The sequence below is a fragment of the Procambarus clarkii genome, chromosome 20, assembly GCF_040958095.1.
Source record: "Procambarus clarkii isolate CNS0578487 chromosome 20, FALCON_Pclarkii_2.0, whole genome shotgun sequence".
Lineage (NCBI taxonomy): Eukaryota > Metazoa > Arthropoda > Malacostraca > Decapoda > Cambaridae > Procambarus > Procambarus clarkii.
In genome coordinates this window covers 43,831,846-43,851,845 of record NC_091169.1, presented here as the reverse complement: position 1 = coordinate 43,851,845, position 20,000 = coordinate 43,831,846, and the positions used below count along the sequence as shown (strand labels likewise).

The window sequence follows — 20,000 nt, the reverse complement described above, 5'->3', positions numbered from 1 at the left end:
ATGATAGCTACGGTGGCGGTATGCATGATAGCTACGGTGGCGGTATGCATGATAGCTACGGTGGCGGTATGCATGATAGCTACGGTGGCGGTATGCATGATAGCTACGGTGGCGGTAAGCATGATAGCTACGGTGGCGGTATGCATGATAGCTACGGTGGCGGTATGCATGATAGCTACGGTGGCGGTATGCACGATAGCTACGGTGGCGGTATGCACGATAGCTACGGTGGCGGTATGCACGATAGCTACGGTGGCGGTATGCATGATAGCTACGGTGGCGGTATACATGATAGCTACGGTGGCGGTATACATGATAGCTACGGTGGCGGTATGCACGATAGCTACGGTGGCGGTATGCACGATAGCTACGGTGGCGGTATGCACGATTGCTACGGTGGCGGTATGCATGATAGCTACGGTGGCGGTATGCATGATAGCTACGGTGGCGGTATGCACGATAGCTACGGTGGCGGTATGCACGATAGCTACGGTGGCGGTATGCACGATAGCTACGGTGGCGGTATGCACGATAGCTACGGTGGCGGTATGCACGATAGCTACGGTGGCGGTATGCACGATAGCTACGGTGGCGGTATGCACGATAGCTACGGTGGCGGTATGCACGATAGCTACGGTGGCGGTATGCATGATAGCTACGGTGGCGGTATGCATGATAGCTACGGTGGCGGTATGCATGATAGCTACGGTGGCGGTATGCATGATAGCTACGGTGGCGGTATGCATGATAGCTACGGTGGCGGTATGCATGATAGCTACGGTGGCGGTATGCACGATAGCTACGGTGGCGGTATGCACGATAGCTACGGTGGCGGTATGCACGATAGCTACGGTGGCGGTATGCACGATAGCTACGGTGGCGGTATGCACGATAGCTACGGTGGCGGTATGCACGATAGCTACGGTGGCGGTATGCACGATAGCTACGGTGGCGGTATGCACGATAGCTACGGTGGCGGTATGCACGATAGCTACGGTGGCAGTATGCACGATAGCTACGGTGGCGGTATGCACGATAGCTACGGTGGCGGTATGCACGATAGCTACGGTGGCGGTATGCACGATAGCTACGGTGGCGGTATGCACGATAGCTACGGTGGCGGTATGCATGATAGCTACGGTGGCGGTATGCATGATAGCTACGGTGGCGGTATGCATGATAGCTACGGTGGCGGTATGCATGATAGCTACGGTGGCGGTATGCATGATAGCTACGGTGGCGGTATGCATGATAGCTACGGTGGCGGTATGCATGATAGCTACGGTGGCGGTATGCATGATAGCTACGGTGGCGGTATGCATGATAGCTACGGTGGCGGTATGCATGATAGCTACGGTGGCGGTATGCATGATAGCTACGGTGGCAGTATGCATGATAGCTACGGTGGCGGTATGCATGATAGCTACGGTGGCGGTATGCATGATAGCTACGGTGGCGGTATGCATGATAGCTACGGTGGCGGTATGCATGATAGCTACGGTGGCGGTATGCATGATAGCTACGGTGGCGGTATGCATGATAGCTACGGTGGCGGTATGCACGATAGCTACGGTGGCGGTATGCACGATAGCTACGGTGGCGGTATGCACGATAGCTACGGTGGCGGTATGCACGATAGCTACGGTGGCGGTATGCACGATAGCTACGGTGGCGGTATGCACGATAGCTACGGTGGCGGTATGCATGATAGCTACGGTGGCGGTATGCATGATAGCTACGGTGGCGGTATGCATGATAGCTACGGTGGCGGTATGCACGATAGCTACGGTGGCGGTATGCACGATAGCTACGGTGGCGGTATGCACGATAGCTACGGTGGCGGTATGCACGATAGCTACGGTGGCGGTATGCACGATAGCTACGGTGGCGGTATGCACGATAGCTACGGTGGCGGTATGCACGATAGCTACGGTGGCGGTATGCATGATAGCTACGGTGGCGGTATGCATGATAGCTACGGTGGCGGTATGCATGATAGCTACGGTGGCGGTATGCATGATAGCTACGGTGGCGGTATGCATGATAGCTACGGTGGCGGTATGCATGATAGCTACGGTGGCGGTATGCATGATAGCTACGGTGGCGGTATGCATGATAGCTACGGTGGCGGTATGCACGATAGCTACGGTGGCGGTATGCACGATAGCTACGGTGGCGGTATGCACGATAGCTACGGTGGCGGTATGCACGATAGCTACGGTGGCGGTATGCACGATAGCTACGGTGGCGGTATGCACGATAGCTACGGTGGTGGTATGCATGATAGCTACGGTGGCGGTATGCATGATAGCTACGGTGGCGGTATGCATGATAGCTACGGTGGCGGTATGCACGATAGCTACGGTGGCGGTATGCACGATAGCTACGGTGGCGGTATGCACGATAGCTACGGTGGCGGTATGCACGATAGCTACGGTGGCGGTATGCACGATAGCTACGGTGGCGGTAAGCACGATAGCTACGGTGGCGGTATGCATGATAGCTACGGTGGCGGTATGCATGATAGCTACGGTGGCGGTATGCATGATAACTACGGTGGCGGTATGCATGATAGCTACGGTGGCGGTAAGCATGATAGCTACGGTGGCGGTAAGCATGATAGCTACGGTGGCGGAATGCACGATAGCTACGGTGGCGGTATGCATGATAGCTACTCTGGTGGTATGCACGGTAGCTACGGTGGCGGAATGCATGATAGCTACGGTGGTGGTATGCATGATAACTACGGTGGCGGAATGCACGATAGCTACTCTGGTGGTATGCACGGTAGCTACGGTGGCGGTATGCACGGTAGCTACTCTGGTGGTATGCACGGTAGCTACGGTGGCGGTATTCACGGTAGCTACGGTGGTGGTATGCATGATAGCTACGGTGGCGGTATTCACGGTAGCTACGGTGGCGGTATTCACGGTAGCTACGGTGGCGGTATACATGATAGCTACGGTGGCGGTATTCACGGTAGCTACGGTGGCGGTAAGCATGATAGCTACGGTGGCGGTATTCACGGTAGCTACGGTGGCGGAATGCATGATAGCTACGGTGGCGGAATGCATGATAGCTACGGTGGCGGTAAGCATGATAGCTATGGTGGCGGTATTCACGGTAGCTACGGTGGCGGTATGCATGGTAGCTACGGTGGCGGTAAGCATGATAGCTACGGTGGCGGTATTCACGATAGCTACGGTGGCGGAATGCATGATAGCTACGGTGGCGGTAAGCATGATAGCTACGGTGGTGGTATGCATGTTAACTACGGTGTCGGTAAGCATGATAGCTACGGTGGTGGTATGCATGATAGCTACGGTGGCACTATGCATGATAGCTACAGTGGCAGTAGGCATGATAGCTACGGTGGTGGTAAGCATGATAGCTACGGTGGTGGTATGCATGATAGCTACGGTGGCGGTATGCATGATAGCTACGGTGGTGGTAGGCATGATAGCTACGGTGGTGGTAAGCATGATAGCTACGGTGGTGGTATGCATGATAGCTACGGTGGCGGTATGCATGATAGCTACGGTGGCGGTATGCATGATAGCTACGGTGGTGGTAGGCATGATAGCAACGGTGGTGGTAAGCATGATAGCTACGGTGGTGGTATGCATGATAGCTACGGTGGCGGTATGCATGATAGCTACGGTGGCGGTATGCATGATAGCTACGGTGGCGGAATGCATGATAGCTACGGTGGCGGTAAGCATGATAGCTACGGTGGCGGTATTCACGGTAGCTACGGTGGCGGTATGCATGATAGCTACGGTGGCGGTAAGCATGATAGCTACGGTGGCGGTATTCACGGTAGCTACGGTGGCGGAATGCATGATAGCTACGGTGGCGGTAAGCATGATAGCTACGGTGGTGGTATGCATGATAACTACGGTGGCGGTAAGCATGATAGCTACGGTGGTGGTATGCATGATAGCTACGGTGGCGGTAAGCATGATAGCTACGGTGGCACTATGCATGATAGCTACAGTGGCAGTAGGCATGATAGCTACGGTGGTGGTAAGCATGATAGCTACGGTGGTGGTATGCATGATAGCTACGGTGGCGGTATGCATGATAGCTACGGAGGCGGTATGCATGATAGCTACGGAGGCGGTATGCATGATAGCTACGGTGGTGGTAGGCATGATAGCTACGGTGGCGGTAAGCATGATAGCTACGGTGGTGGTATGCATGGTAGCTACGGTGGCGGTAAGCATGATAGCTACGGTGGCGGTATGCATGATAGCTACGGTGGCGGAATGCGTGATAGCTACGGTGGCGGTATGCATGATAGCTACGGTGGCGGTAAGCATGATAGCTACGGTGGCGGTATTCACGGTAGCTACGGTGGCGGAATGCATGATAGCTACGGTGGCGGTAAGCATGATAGCTACGGTGGTGGTATGCATGATAACTACGGTGGCGGTAAGCATGATAGCTACGGTGGTGGTATGCATGATAGCTACGGTGGCGGTAAGCATGATAGCTACGGTGGCACTATGCATGATAGCTACAGTGGCAGTAGGCATGATAGCTACGGTGGTGGTAAGCATGATAGCTACGGTGGTGGTATGCATGATAGCTACGGTGGCGGTATGCATGATAGCTACGGAGGCGGTATGCATGATAGCTACGGAGGCGGTATGCATGATAGCTACGGTGGTGGTAGGCATGATAGCTACGGTGGCGGTAAGCATGATAGCTACGGTGGTGGTATGCATGGTAGCTACGGTGGCGGTAAGCATGATAGCTACGGTGGCGGTATGCATGATAGCTACGGTGGCGGAATGCGTGATAGCTACGGTGGCGGTAAGCATGATAGCTATGGTGGCGGAATGCATGATAGCTACGGTGGCGGAATGCATGATAGCTACGGTGGCGGTATGCATGATAGCTACGGTGGCGGTATGCATGATAGCTACGGTGGCGGAATGCATGATAGCTACGGTGGCGGTATGCATGATAGCTACGGTGGCGGTATGCATGATAGCTACGGTGGCGGAATGCATGATAGCTACGGTGGCGGTATGCATGATAGCTACGGTGGCGGAATGCATGATAGCTACGGTGGCGGTATGCATGATAGCTACGGTGGCGGTATGCATGATAGCTACGGTGGCGGAATGCATGATAGCTACGGTGGCGGTAAGCATGATAGCTACGGTGGCACTATGCATGATAGCTACAGTGGCAGTAGGCATGATAGCTACGGTGGCAGTAGGCATGATAGCTAGTGGTCAAAATAATTGCCTCAAAGGGCCTGACAGCTGAGTAGACAGCGCTCGAGATTCGTAGTCCTGAGGTTCCGGGTTCGATCCCCGGCAGAGGCGGAAACAAATGGGTACAGTTTCTTTCACTCTGAGTTCTGTTCACCTAGCAGAAAATGTAAATGGGTACCTGGGAGTTAGACAGCTGCTACGGGCTGCTTCCTGGGGAATGTGTAAGAAAAAGGAGACCTGGTCGAGGACCGGAAGCCCCGAAATCATCTCAAGATTACCTCAAGTTAGGGTCCCCATGCGGCTCCCTATACCTCAAGTTAGGGTCCCCATGCGGCTCCCTATACCTCAAGTTAGGGTCCCCATGCGGCTCCCTATACCTCAAGTTAGGGTCCCCATGCGGCTCCCTATACCTCAAGTTAGGGTCCCCATGCGGCTCCCTACACGGCACAAAAAATAAAATACAGCTATATCAGGTGAAGAGTCTTGTCGGAGCCACACCCGGGCAGCGAAGAAGAGAACTAGAACCCACCTGAAGACGACTTCCTCCGGATTGGCAGCGGCGCGGCAGATGAGGAGAATATGGGCGTCCTCTCCGCTGCCTCCGTCCAGCCGGTCAATCTTGCACTCCGGCTTGACTGTCACACACACACGAGACATTAGTTAGTGGCTGCGTTCTCATGCCTTTGAGATGACTACCAATGATATACATGTTGTCTTTGAACGAAGAAAAACAGTTGGGCATTTGATACAATGAGAAATATATCATTATCAGTTGTATGACTATACACCATTTAGAATGAGATGTGAGGACAAGGAACTGAGTATAATAAGTTGAAGGGATGAAGGAACTGTGCCAAAGCACTTGGACCATCGGGGGATCGAACGGTGATCCTGCAAGAAGCAAGAACGCTGATCCTGCAAGAAGCAAGAACGGTGATCCTGCAAGAAGCAAGAACGGTGATCCTGCAAGAAGCAAGAACGGTGATCCTGCAAGAAGCAAGAACGGTGATCCTGCAAGAAGCAAGAACGGTGATCCTGCAAGAAGCAAGAACGGTGATCCTGCAAGAAGCAAGAACGGTGATCCTGCAAGAAGCAAGAACGGTGATCCTGCAAGAAGCAAGAACGGTGATCCTGCAAGAAGCAAGAACGCTGGTCCTGCAAGAAGCAAGAACGCTGATCCTGCAAGAAGCAAGAACGCTGATCCTGCAAGAAGCAAGAACACTGATCCTGCAGGATCGCTCTATCGACCAGTCTATTGATAGACTGGTCGTGGAGGGAAAATGGAATGTGTCACTTACATAAAATATCGAACGTGGAGGTGGAGGTCATCTGGCCATGACGGTTCTGCGCGATGCACTCGTAGTCTCCAGCGCGATTCCTCTCGATGGGGTAGTCGAGGTGGAGGACGGCGCCCGTCGACACCGTCTTCTCGCCGTACGTCCAGATGTAGGTGGCCTCGGGGTAGCTGGAGGCCCGGCACTCGATCTTCGGGGGGATCTCTCCCTCCACCACCTGGATATACGAGTCGGACACTACGATCTCCTCCGGCGGGTCTGACGGAGAGAGTTCAAGTGAGTTAAGATAATTATGAGAAAGCGGCAAGTCAATTTAAGTGTATAAGCACTTCGAAGGGATATGTGAACATGGAGCAGGATTAGGATAGAGGAAAGGAATGGTGCTTATAACCACTTGTGCTTACGAAGGTGATTGGGGGGCAAACTCCCAACAGTGGTAATGTGGGTGGTACTCACACTCGACCCTGAAGTAGGTGTTGGAGGTAACTCCCGGCCCAGCCACGTTGGAGGAACTGCTGCAGGTGTAGTTGGCGTTGTCCTGGTCTCTGTCGAGGACACCATCAGGCCAGCGGTCCATCTGCCAGGTCAGCACCGACAACACACTCTCCAGGTCGCTGTGGGAGAGTGTCATTATTAAGGTGCCTCTCGCGTGGAAACAGTTTGCGACAACACAGCTGTTGACAGCTGTAGACTCGTGCATAACAGTGGGAGAGAGGGACATTGGCACCTAGTCAGCAGTGCCTGAAGCCTCTGTCAACAGGTAGAGGCTTAAGGCACTGGAGTAGCCAAAAGGCTGACCAGGGCCAGGAATCATTTACTCAACCTGTACATCTTTACGAAACCTGTATCGTTGAAGAACCATGGGAGATTTGATTACATTTATTAACAGTTTACGAGCTTCGAAACTCTACCAGAGGTTGTTTTGATTAAAAACAACTTCGTAGTGGTTGTTTTGTCTTTGTTATAAAGAACCTCACAGTGCTTCAGAGCTCATAAACTGTTTATTAAGGTAAACAAGACGACCATGTACCTGGATTATACCTGCTTGATAGGGATCTGGGAGTTCTTCAACTCTCCAAGTTCGGCCCGAGGCCAGGTTTGACTTGTGAAACCTTGGTCCAACAGGCTGTTGAAGGAAGACCTACCCTAAAAAGGAAGAAAGGACACAGTGCCCTGGGAAGACAGGAAGCCACGTGCCCGGGGAAGACAGGAAGCCACGTGCCCTGGGAAGACAAACTGAAGGTGAAAGACGTACCCTGAGGAAGGATCCGGGAGCATGACGCTGTTCTTGACCTTGTAGTGAGTGTCGTTGAGGAAGGGGAGGTCGTCCTTGAGCCAGGTGATGGTACACAGCGGGGAACACTCAACCCTGCAGGAGAGTGACACCTGCGCCGAGTTCATGAGGGCCCCGTGGTAGTGTGGCAGGCGGTAGATGAACACTGGAGCAGCTGTTGACGGTAGAGAGAGACAGATTGTGAACAAGTGAACAGTCATATCTCTTCCCCCCCCCCCTGCCCAACCACTTGGGCTGGACGGTAGAGCGACGGTTTCGCTTCATGCAGGTCGGCGTTCAATCCCCGACCGTCCAATGGTTGGGCACCATTTCTTCCCTCCCAATGTCCCATCCCAACTCCTTATCCAGACACCTTCCCAGTGCTATATAGTCGCAATGGCTTGGTGCTTTCTACCTGATAGTTCCCTTCCCTTCCCTCCCCCCCCCACTGCCCAACCACTTGGGCTGGACGATAGAGCGACGGTTTCGCTTCATGCAGGTCGGCGTTCAATCCCCGACCGTCCAATGGTTGGGCACCATTTCTTCCCTCCCACCGTCCCATCCCAACTCCTTATCCTATCCTCTTCCCAGTGCTATATAGTCGTAATGACTTGGCGCTTTCCCTGATAAATTCATCCATCCATCCCCCCCCCTTCCCCCCAGAGCTGTTTACTCCTCCCAACTCCAGTGAATACAAGAACAATCCTTATTTTGCTCCAGTGAACACATGAACATATAGGTTTGTTCAGTCCGTCTTGCTCCGGTTAGTAATTCCATGATGGCAGGTGTTACAGCACTGAACAATTTACACCAGGTGTGTCCCCCCGCACCTGCTTTAATTAGTAACTTGCTCCAGAGATCTCTCCTACTCCACTAAACAATTACACCAGGCTAATCCCTCCAATTGCACTCAATAATTACTTCAGACTACGCCCTCTTACTCCATCCATCAAAACACACACACACACACACACACACACACACACACACACACACACACACACACACACACACACACACACACACACACACACACACTCACACACACACTCACACACTCACACACACACACACACACTCACACACACTCACACACACTCACACACACACACACACACACACACACACACACACACACACACACACAATGAAGGGGAACAGCCTACCTGTAACGATTCGAGAAAGAGACCTGGGAGTGGATGTGACACCTAATCTAACTCCTGAGGCACATATAAATAGGATAACGACAGCAGCGTACTCTACACTGGCGAAAATTAGAACTTCATTCAGAAACCTAAATGAGGAAGCTTTTAGGGCGCTTTACACTGCCTACGTGAGACCCGTCTTAGAGTATGCCGCGCCATCATGGAGCCCCCACCTGAAGAAACACATAAAGAAACTGGAGAAGGTTCAGAGGTTTGCGACGAGGCTTGTCCCAGAGCTACGAGGGATGGGATATGAAGAGCGGCTGAAGGAACTGAACCTTACGACACTAGAGAAAAGAAGGGAGAGAGGAGATATGATAGGGACATATAAAATACTCAGGGGAATTGACAAAGTGGAAATAGATCAAATGTTCACACGTAATAATAACAGAACGAGGGGACATGGGTGGAAACTGGAAACTCAGATGAGTCACAGAGATGTTAGGAAGTTTTCTTTTAGCGTGAGAGTAGTAGAAAAATGGAATGCACTTGGGGAACAGGTTGTGGAAGCAAATACTATTCATACTTTTAAAACTAGGTATGATAGGGAAATGGGACAGGAGTCATTGCTGTAAACAACCGATAGCTAGAAAGGCGGGATCCAAGAGTCAATGCTCGATCCTGCAAGCACATATAGGTGAGTACATATAGGTGAGTACACACACACACACACACACACACACTCACACACACACACACTCACACACACACACTCACACACACACACACACACTCACACTCACACTCACACTCACACACAGACACACACAAGAACTGACCGACATAAGAACTGCCTTTAGAAACCTGTCTAAGATATTCAGAACCTTGAATTCCACTTATGTCAGACCAATCCTGGAGAATGCAGCTCCAGCCCGGAGTCAATACCTACCTAAACACAAGGCAAAGTTAGAGAAGATTCAGAGGTAACACTGAAGAGTTAGGGGAACCATGATCACCACGTACAAAATTCTCAGGGGAATTAACAGGGTAGACATATGCAAACTATTTAGCATGGGTGGAACACGAACAAGGGGACAAAGGTGGTAACTGACTACCTAAATGAGCCACAGAGACATTAGAATTTTTTTTTTGTATAAGAGTAGTTGACAAATAGAATGCATTAGGCAGTGATGTGGTGGAGGCTGACTTCATACACAGTTTCAAATGTAGATATGATTGAACCCAGTAGGCTCAGGAACCTGTACACCAGTTGATTGACGGTTGAGAGGCGGGACCAAAGAGCCAGAGCTCAACCCCCCCCCAAACACAACTATGTGAATACACACACACACACACATTGTATGCGTGTGTGTGAGAGGGAAAAAGGAATATAAGAGGAAAAAATAGATCGGTTAGAAAGGCGGGGTCCACAAGCTAATAGCTTGATTCTGCAAGCAGAAATATTAAATACAAATAGTAAATACACACACACACACACACACACACACACACACACACACACACACACACACACACACACACACAGGGTCTAGTAGCTGAGTGGACACCGCGTGGGACTTGTAATCCTGTGGCCCGGGTTCGATTCCCGGCGGCGGCAGAGACAAATGAGCAGAGTTTCTTTCACTCTGATGCCCCTGTTACCTAGCAGTAAATAGGTACCTGGGATTTAGACAGCTGTTATACGGGCTGCTTCCTGGGGGGTGGGTGAAAAAAATTAGTGGTAAGTAATAGTTGGTTAACAGTTGAGAGCCGGGACCAAAGAGCTAGAGCTCAACCCCAGCAAGCACAACTAGGTGAATACAGCGAGTCGCACACTTCAGTTCCAATAAACGCAATTTGCTGTGGCTATAATTACAGGAGGTTGTACCAAGGAGGTTATTAGCGTGAAATGTTTACGGTTATTGTCAAGGTAATTAGGGAGAGGGGCACAGGTGACGTAGTGAGCCCCGCCACCGGCTGAGACTCGTCCTAATTAGCTAGAGGACAGGTAATCACAGGTATTTTTCATGCACGGGTAATTACAGGCTGAGTCTAGGAGTCTAATAAGCTAATCACCGGCGTAAAGGGTAAAATTGCCAATCCTCATCAGGACCGACACAAAACGTCAATGACGTATTTTTTTTTTTTTGGGGGGGGGGGGGCCGTAATGATTGTTTGAATGTCATTTTTTTAAGAGACGCAGATAAACGCATGAATTAAAATTATATGTGAATGAATGTTTTATAGTGAAAGTGCTCGTAATAAGTGTTTCTTTGATTACGTATTACTGGACCCAGGCGCGCGCACACCTTACTTGTCTAAGGAATCATTCAGAACTTTGTGAACCACGTATGTCAGACCAATCCTGGAGTATAGAGCTCCAGTGTGGAGCCCATATCTAGTTAAGCATAAGACTAAACTGGAAAAGGTTCAAAAGTTTGCCACCAGACTAGTACCCGAGCTGAGAGGTACGAGTTACGAGGAGAGACTACGGGAATTAAACCTCATCACGCTGGAAAATAGAAGAGTTAGGGGGGGACATGATCACCACATACAAGATTCTCAAAGGAATTGATAGGGTAGATAAAGACACGCTATTTAACACAAGGGGCACACACTAGGGGACACAAGTGGAAATTGAGTGCCCAAATGATTCACAGAGATGTTAGAAAGAACTTTTTTAGTGTCAGAGTGGTTGACAAATGGAATGCATAAGGAAGTGATGTGGTGGAGGCTGACTCCATACACAGTTGAGAGATGGGACCTAAGAGTCAGAGCTCAAACCCTGCAAGTACAACTAGGTGAGTACACACACACACACACACACACACACACACACACACACACACAAACGGCACCACGGCCGGAGCTCGAGTGGCGTAATCCCAAGGGCCCGGGTTCGATTACCGGCCGAGAGAGAATCATGGATAGATTGTCACATGATGCACCTGTTCACCTAATAATAAATTGGTTCCTGGTAGTCTGACTGCTACTACAGACAGCTTCTTGGAGATGTGTTTCAGAGTTATGATATCAGTTGCATATGTTTCTAAGAGGTATAAATGGGTCAGAAATTAACCCGTACGGTAAAAAAAAACTGCCGGGGCCCAAGAGCTAAGAGGTAGATCGTGGAAGCACAACCAATAAACACACAGATGAAGGAAGGAAGGAAACTATCAGGAGAAAGCACCAAGCCATTACGACTAGATAGCACTAGGAAGGGAGTCAGGATAAGGATTTGGGATGGGACGGAGGGGCCAAGGAATGGTGCCCAACCACTTGTGGACGGTCGGGGAAAACAGACAGATGAACTCACCCAAAACATCGACTTGGAGGACGGCTCTCTCCCCCTCCCCCTCGATGTTGACGGGGACGCAGGTGAAGTTGTCTTCGGTCTCCAGCGACACGGGGTTGATGGTCCAGGAGGCCGAGGTCTCGTCGGCCACCAGGCGGGAGCCCCGGTACCACCTGAAGGTGGTGGCCGCCGGCCTGCCTGGGTCCTCCACGTTACAGGTCAACTCCAGCGACAGGCCCTGCGGGAGGACGAAATTATCAGGGGAGAAAGCGCCAAGCCATTACCACAATATAGCACTGGGAAGGGGTCAGGATAAGGATTTGGGATGGGACGGGGGGAGGGGTACGTTATATTGAGAGAGAGAGAGAGAGAGAGAGAGAGAGAGAGAGAGAGAGAGAGAGAGAGAGAGAGAGAGAGAGAGAGAGAGAGAGAGAGAGAGAGAGAGAGAGAGAAAGGCAGAAAAAGCTAGCGAAAGAGAGAGAGGGAGCAAACAAACATTTAGAGTATATAAAATACAAGACATACGGATAACAGTTTGAATTCCCAACAGGGATGTCTTTCAATAGGGGGATAGCGGGGGGAGGGAATGGGCGGAAAGAGGGACCGAAAATCAAGGATAACCTGAAGCCGGGCTAACGGAAAACATGCAAGACTTTCCGAAAGCAGGAAAAAATATGACCTTAGGAATTTCGGCAAAGAAATTGCAAGCATTTCTTTGGCTCCTGCAATGGAATATTTTCCCCGAGTTTTTGACTCCTACAAGGGAAAAATTCCCCCCGAGTTTTTGGCTCCTACAAGGGAATATTTCCCGGAGTTTAGATTTAATAATGACAGTATTTCACTGATTCACATTTTAGGTTCTTTTCATGCCACGAAAATTCTTCAATTCTAAGTTGCTGAAACAATTGGTTTATATCAATCGGTGATTGCGATAAGCGTCCCAGTGAGATGAACCACGGCCAGGAATCATCAAACATTTCCATGTCCACTTACGAAACCTCTACATCCTTCCTCCATGATGGTGGCTTTAGTAGAAGTAATTGAACAGTTTAGCAGCTTGGAAACGCTGTGAGGTCGACCTCGCCTCGAGGTGGTTGTCATCATCAACGTGGTTATGCGGCTTTTTAGCTCATAAACAGTTTTAATAAGTGTAAACAGAGCCGCCATGATTGATGATAGATGTGGTAGTAGGTTTGTGGTGTGGAGTTCCTGTGCCTTCTTTCACCAACTTCGAGGTCAGCTCCGGAGCGCACAGTTCCTGCGACGGAGCTGGAACCAATTGTATTGGCGTTAGCCTTTCCATTGGAGACTTTCGGCGCCGTGGAGAGGGGGGGGGGGGGGGGAGGATCTGCTGCATGGGTAACAGTTTCTCTTCTGTATCAACCTGCCCTGGCTTTGCGCCTTGGAGAGGCCACTCCAGACCGACAACCAGAGCGCAACTCCAAAGTCTCTTGAGACTGATGGATGTCTACTGTAGGCATGCATCAGTCTCAGGAGACTATGGAGTTGTGCTCTGGTTGTCGGTCTGGAGTGGCTGACTCCAGGGCGCAAAGCCAGGGTAAGTTGATACGGGGGAGAAGCTGTCACCTATGCAGCAGATCCCCTTCCCCTATCCAGATGTACCGGTTTCGTAAATGGATGCGTAAATGCATAATGAATGCTAGTGGTGGAGACGACGGACTACCGAGACCCGCAGAAGACGGTGACCGCACCTTGACGACCATGGGGGGCTCGTAGGTGATGAAGGCCTGGCCTGGGGGGTAGTGGACGATGAGCTCCGCCTCGTTGGAGCGGGTGCCCCAGCCGGCGTCATTCATCCCCTCGCAGGAGTAGTTGCCGTGGAAGTCCTTGAAGACGTTCTCCAAGAGCAGCTTGGAGGGGTCGATGTCGCAGAGCTCCGAGTTGGTGCCGTACATTGTCGAGTTGCCGTCGCACTCCGGCAGTTCCTGGAGGAGTGAAACAGAACGAGCATGAGGCAATAGTTCAATAATTATAAGTGAATCGAATGATATCTGACCGCCATACTGCTATCAACACACATCGCTGACAAGGTATGGAAATGATCAATAGAAAACGCAAAGTCAGGATGACTAGCGAGCATTTAAAATATGAGTAACTACGATAATATGAGGACAAAGTAAGGGAACGGAGCCCGAACAGCAGCACTATCGAGCATCAAACGACGAACCTCCAAAAAATGCGAGGCCGTTGCTGTACCGATCACCCTCACTGGATATATGGACACCGTTTACATAAAAAAACAAAGAATCTAAAAAACAATCGACTTGAGAATGGTCCACGACGGACTGAAACGTCGTCGTCCCTTCGCTTTCTAGTGTGTGGTTTGGTCAACCTAAAAAACTAATATAATTAAAAAAGAAATACCAATATTCTTACCAATATTGAAATACCAATATTCTTCTTACTAGTACAGACGTGAAAAGAAAGGTTGTGTAGTTTACAACCACAAAAAGCAGTTCGCTGTACCCACCTTCAAGAGTTCCCCGTCCAGGTACCAGCGGACACGGACGAGGTATTCTGGGTTGGCCCTCACCACGTCGCAGTTGAGGGTGACGTTGACACGGTCCTCCTCGGACACGGGCTGCATCGGCTCCATCACCACCTGGACCTGGGGACGGTCTGTGGCAGGGAGGAGGAGAAGGGAGAGATTAGTAGTTAAGATGGGGCAGACGCCTATACGGCTAGTAAGCCTCCCTCCCTCATCAGTAAGCCCTGATCAACCTTGTTCAAGCCAGTCGCAGAATATTTATGAAGAACGTTCACAATCCAGCCCTCAAGTCCATTGCAAGTGCTTCATACTCATACTGGGTTAGTGCTTGTCTCTCATACTTCATTCACAATCCAGCCCGTCCTCCCAAGATTTCCAAACGTCAAGAAAGTGTCTGATTAAAGTGCCTTTATCCTAACCCACCAGAGTACCCAAAATAGAAAACGGGACAGTAAGTCAATTTCGCGAGCCGCTTCCCTTTTCTAGTACGACGATTTTTTGACCTTAGGGAGAGTATACGACAAAATGCGACGTTCTTGTTAGAAGAATGGGTTGGTCAATCACAGTCCTATTCGGCATTAACGATTTCTGTCTAACCTTATTCTATCCATCTCTATCCGGACAAGTACACACAACCTTGTCCTACCCAGTTTAGGACTGCTTACCCTGACCATGTCAAGCCCTACCCAAACTCTGCCATATTCTGAGCATTTAGTAAGTCCAACCCAGACCAGCCCTATTAAAGCCCCCCTCTCCTTCCCTGATTAATCCGGATTGACCTCCACGAACCAGCCCTATTAAAGCCCCCTCTCCTTCCCTGGTTAATCCGGATCAACCTCCACGAACGAGCCTATAAGCATCCACTCACACTGGACGCTGACGAAGGCGGAGTTGGTGACCTCAGAGGCGCCGACGGAGTTGGAGACCCTGCAGGTGTACTCGCCCATGTCCCCGGCCGAGCTGTTCTTGATGAGCAAGGACGGGTGATCCACGTTGCCATTGCCATATTTCTCTGGGTACCCGGCGACGTCCACCTGCCGCCCGTCCTGGTACCTGCCATGACCAACCCAGAATAAGAAAAACTATTCATACACGAATTGATGATTATTTACGTAGAATAATTTGATCGATCCAGTGAGATGTTAAATAAGTTAGGAAAGCAGAAATATATTATTATGATAGTAAGCTAAGAACCATAAATTGTTCGTTTTAACATACAATTAAATTGTTAAAAAGTTTTGGCTATTAAAATATGAGACTGTAATTAACAGATAACGACACAGAAATGTGCGATATTGCAAACATGCATTTGATATCAGTACATAGAACTTTATATTTTATTCCTAGTTGATCAGACTTGTGTAGGTGCTGAAGAGGACAAGCTGATTAGTAGTTACTAAGCAAAGCAAAAAGTTAGGAAAACAACAGAAATTTTGTTGAAAAAAAATAATTCGTCTGGTTTCGAGAAATTTGTGACTCTATAGCAAATGAAAAGATGTTCATTGTCACCCATTGTAAATATTTCATATGTCCTTAAAGCGACGCAGAAGAGCAGCAGACTCGTAGAGCGTTGAAGAATGTGACGCAGATGTTTCAAGACGGATGATAGATCCCTTAATTCGAAATAACAACCAATTTGACGTCTATTGAGGGGAAAAATATCTTACTTCAATAATCTCAAAAATTGATTAAATTTTCAATAATCTCAAAAACCATCCGTATACATTTTAATAAAAACGCGAGATTAATAAAGGATTCACGGAAGGCCTATTCATATTTAAACACATTTGCTTTTATATTTTTTTCAAACATGTTCAATAGTAAAACGGATCACATTATGCATCTAGACTCATGGTATTAAGGGGATAATTATATATATATATATATATATATATATATATATATATATATATATATATATATATAATATATATATATGAAATGTGTGTGTGTGTGTATTGTACCTAATTACAAGAACGCACTACTTGGCTTACTATTATGACAAGATCATTGTCATCTGAGGTCACCATCATCTGAGGTCACCATCATCTGAGGTCAATGTCACCAGTAATCACTATCACTTGATATATAATTGTCGAAATGAATCATTATCGTCACAGGTCACTTCTCATCGGTCACAATCATTAAAAGAAAATGTCTAATTTTAATTTTGAAAATTTTGAACGCGAAAATTAAATTGAATTTTTCGTGATTTCAAATTGCCACGGAAGGTCACTGCCAGCCCCCCCCCCCCTTTCTTTCACCGTGGCTTTCATTCCTTCACTTCATTCCTTCTCTTCCTTCCCCGAAGACGTTCAGAACCCCTACCATCTTAAGACGCCATCACCATCTTAAGTCAAACGACCATGAGACGCTCGGGCTACTCAAACTGCGTCATCTGACGTCAATGACGCACCACTGACGTCAGATGTTAACTGTCAGCAACGTCAGAGTGTATGTTTAGTGCATAGGGAAAGCAAGAGTTAATTTGATTCACGTCAACAGCAAATCTGATTTACCCAATCGTGTTTGCGACTCGCAGTTCAAGCAAAAACCTCCGGACCGTATTAGCATTGCTGAAGGACAGTTTTTTGTTCCACAAGGTTGTTGTGGTGAGCGTGATGTTTGTGTAGTGTCCCCAGGTGTTGGACAGTGACCCCCAGGTGTTGTATAGTGACCCCAGGTGTTGGACAGTGACCCCCAGGTGTTGGACAGTGACCCCCAGGTGTTGGACAGTGACCCCAGGTGTTGTACAGTGACCCCAGGTGTTGGACAGTGACCCCCAGGTGTTGGACAGTGACCCCCAGGTGTTGGACAGTGACCCCCAGGTGTTGGACAGTGACCCCCAGGTGTTGTACAGTGACCCCCAGGTGTTGTACAGTGACCCCAGGTGTTGTACAGTGACCCCAGGTGTTGGACAGTGACCCCCAGGTGTTGTACAGTGACCCCCAGGTGTTGGACAGTGACCCCAGGTGTTGGACAGTGACCCACAGGTGTTGGACAGTGACCCCCAGGTCTTGGACAGTGACCCCAGGTGTTGGACAGTGACCCCCAGGTGTTGGACAGTGACCCCCAGGTGTTGTACAGTGACCCCAGGTGTTGGACAGTGACCCCAGGTGTTGGACAGTGACCCCCAGGTGTTGGACAGTGACCCCCAGGTGTTGGACAGTGACCCCAGGTGTTGTACAGTGACCCCAGGTGTTGGACTGCGGCCCCCAGGTGTTGGACAGTGACCCCCAGGTGTTGGACAGTGACCCCCAGGTGTTGTACAGTGACCCCAGGTGTTGGACAGTGACCCCCAGGTGTTGTACAGTGACCCCCAGGTGTTGTACAGTGACCCCCAGGTGTTGGACAGTGACCCCAGGTGTTGGACAGTGACCCCAGGTGTTGGACAGTGACCCCCAGGTGTTGGACAGTGACCCCCAGGTGTTGTACAGTGACCCCCAGGTGTTGGACAGTGACCCCCAGGTGTTGGACAGTGACCCCAGGTGTTGGACAGTGTCCCCCAAGTGTTGGACAGTGTCCCCCAGGTGTTGGACAGTGAACCCATATGTTGGACAGTGACCCTCAGGTGTTGGACAGTGTCCCCAGGTGTTGGACAGTGTCCCCCAGGTGTTGGACAGTGTCCCCAGGTGTTGGAAAGTGACCCCCAGGTGTTGGACAGTGACCCCAGGTGTTGGACAGTGACCCCAGGTGTTGGACAGTGACCCCAGGTGTTGGACAGTGACCCCATGTGTTGGACAGTGACCCCAGGTGTTGGACAGTGACCCCAGGTGTTGGACAGTGACCCCAGGTGTTGGACAGTGACCCCAGGTGTTGGACAGTGACCCCAGGTGTTGTACAGTGACTCCACAGGTGTTGGACAGTGACCCCAGGTGTTGGACAGTGACCCCAGGTGTTGTACAGTGACCCCCAGGTGTTGGACAGTGACCCCAGGTGTTGGACAGTGACCCCCAGGTGTTGGACAGTGACCCCCAGGTGTTGGACAGTGACCCCCAGGTGTTGTACAGTGACCCCAGGTGTTGGACAGTGACCCCAGGTGTTGGACAGTGACCCCAGGTGTTGGACAGTGACCCCAGGTGTTGGACAGTGACCCCTAGGTGTTGGACAGTGTCCCCCAGGTGTTGGACAGTGTCCCCAGGTGTTGGACAGTGACCCCCAGGTGTTGGACAGTGACCCCAGGTGTTGGACAGTGACCCCCAGGTGTTGGACAGTGTCCCCCAGGTGTTGGACAGTGACCCCAGGTGTTGTACAGTGACCCCAGGTGTTGGACAGTGTCCCCAGGTGTTGGACAGTGACCCCAGGTGTTGGACAGTGACCACAGGTGTTGGACAGTGACCATAGGTGTTGGACAGTGACCCCCAGGTGTTGGACAGTGACCCCCAGGTGTTGGACAGTGTCCCACAGGTGTTGGACAGCGGCCCCCAGGTGTTGGACAGTGCAGTTCTTGTAAGTGGAAAACATAGTGATGGAAGATACTTGGAGGAGCGTAGGAAACCAGTAGATGTATACTCACCAGTAGATGTATACTCACCAGTAGATGTATACTCACCAGTAGATGTATTCTCACCAGTAGATGTATACTCACCAGCACATGTATACTCACCAGTAGACGTGGGTGAGCTTGGAGGGGTTGGCGGTGTACTGGCAGAAGATGAGTACATCCATGGACTCATTGACGGTAATGTTCTCTGGACTCACTCGGACGATGGGTGCATCTGGGGGGGGGGGAGGGAGGAGCATCAGGTATGTTCTTTACTAGTCTGGTATGTCCCTCCCCTCACAAACACACACTGGTATGTCCCCTCATAAACACACTGGTATGTCCCCTCACAAACACACTGGTATGTCCCCTCACAAACACACACTGGTATGTCCCCTCACAAACACACACTGGTATGTCCCCTCACAAACACACACTGGTATGTCCCCTCACAAACACACACTGGTATGTCCCCTCACAAACACACACTGGTATGTCCCCTCACAAACACACTGGTATGTCCCCTCACAAACACACTGGTATGTCCCCTCATAAACACACTGGTATGTCCCCTCACAAACACACTGGTATGTCCCCTCACAAACATACTGGTATGTCCCCTCACAAACACACACTGGTAAGTCCCCTCACAAACACACTGGTATGTCCCCTCACAAACACACTGGTATGCTCCCTCACAAACACACTGGTATGTCCCCTCACAAACACACACTGGTATGTCCCCTCACAAACACACTGGTATGCTCCCTCA

At 50.2% G+C, this 20,000-nt stretch overlaps 1 protein-coding gene across 1 annotated transcript in view; it reads right to left on the bottom strand.

The window, feature by feature from the left end:
* The window catches only part of LOC123755306 (uncharacterized), a 98,265-nt gene that overhangs the window by 52,075 nt on the left and 26,190 nt on the right, over nt 1-20,000 (bottom strand). The window contains exons 8-16 of the mRNA XM_045737798.2: nt 19,352-19,463; nt 15,614-15,798; nt 14,728-14,876; nt 13,949-14,182; nt 12,258-12,474; nt 7,779-7,971; nt 6,980-7,137; nt 6,527-6,781; nt 5,758-5,863 (exon numbers count right to left, since the gene is read on the bottom strand). Coding sequence (XP_045593754.2) covers nt 5,758-5,863; nt 6,527-6,781; nt 6,980-7,137; nt 7,779-7,971; nt 12,258-12,474; nt 13,949-14,182; nt 14,728-14,876; nt 15,614-15,798; nt 19,352-19,463 — 1,609 coding nt within the window. The remainder of the gene's footprint in view (nt 1-5,757; nt 5,864-6,526; nt 6,782-6,979; nt 7,138-7,778; nt 7,972-12,257; nt 12,475-13,948; nt 14,183-14,727; nt 14,877-15,613; nt 15,799-19,351; nt 19,464-20,000) is intronic.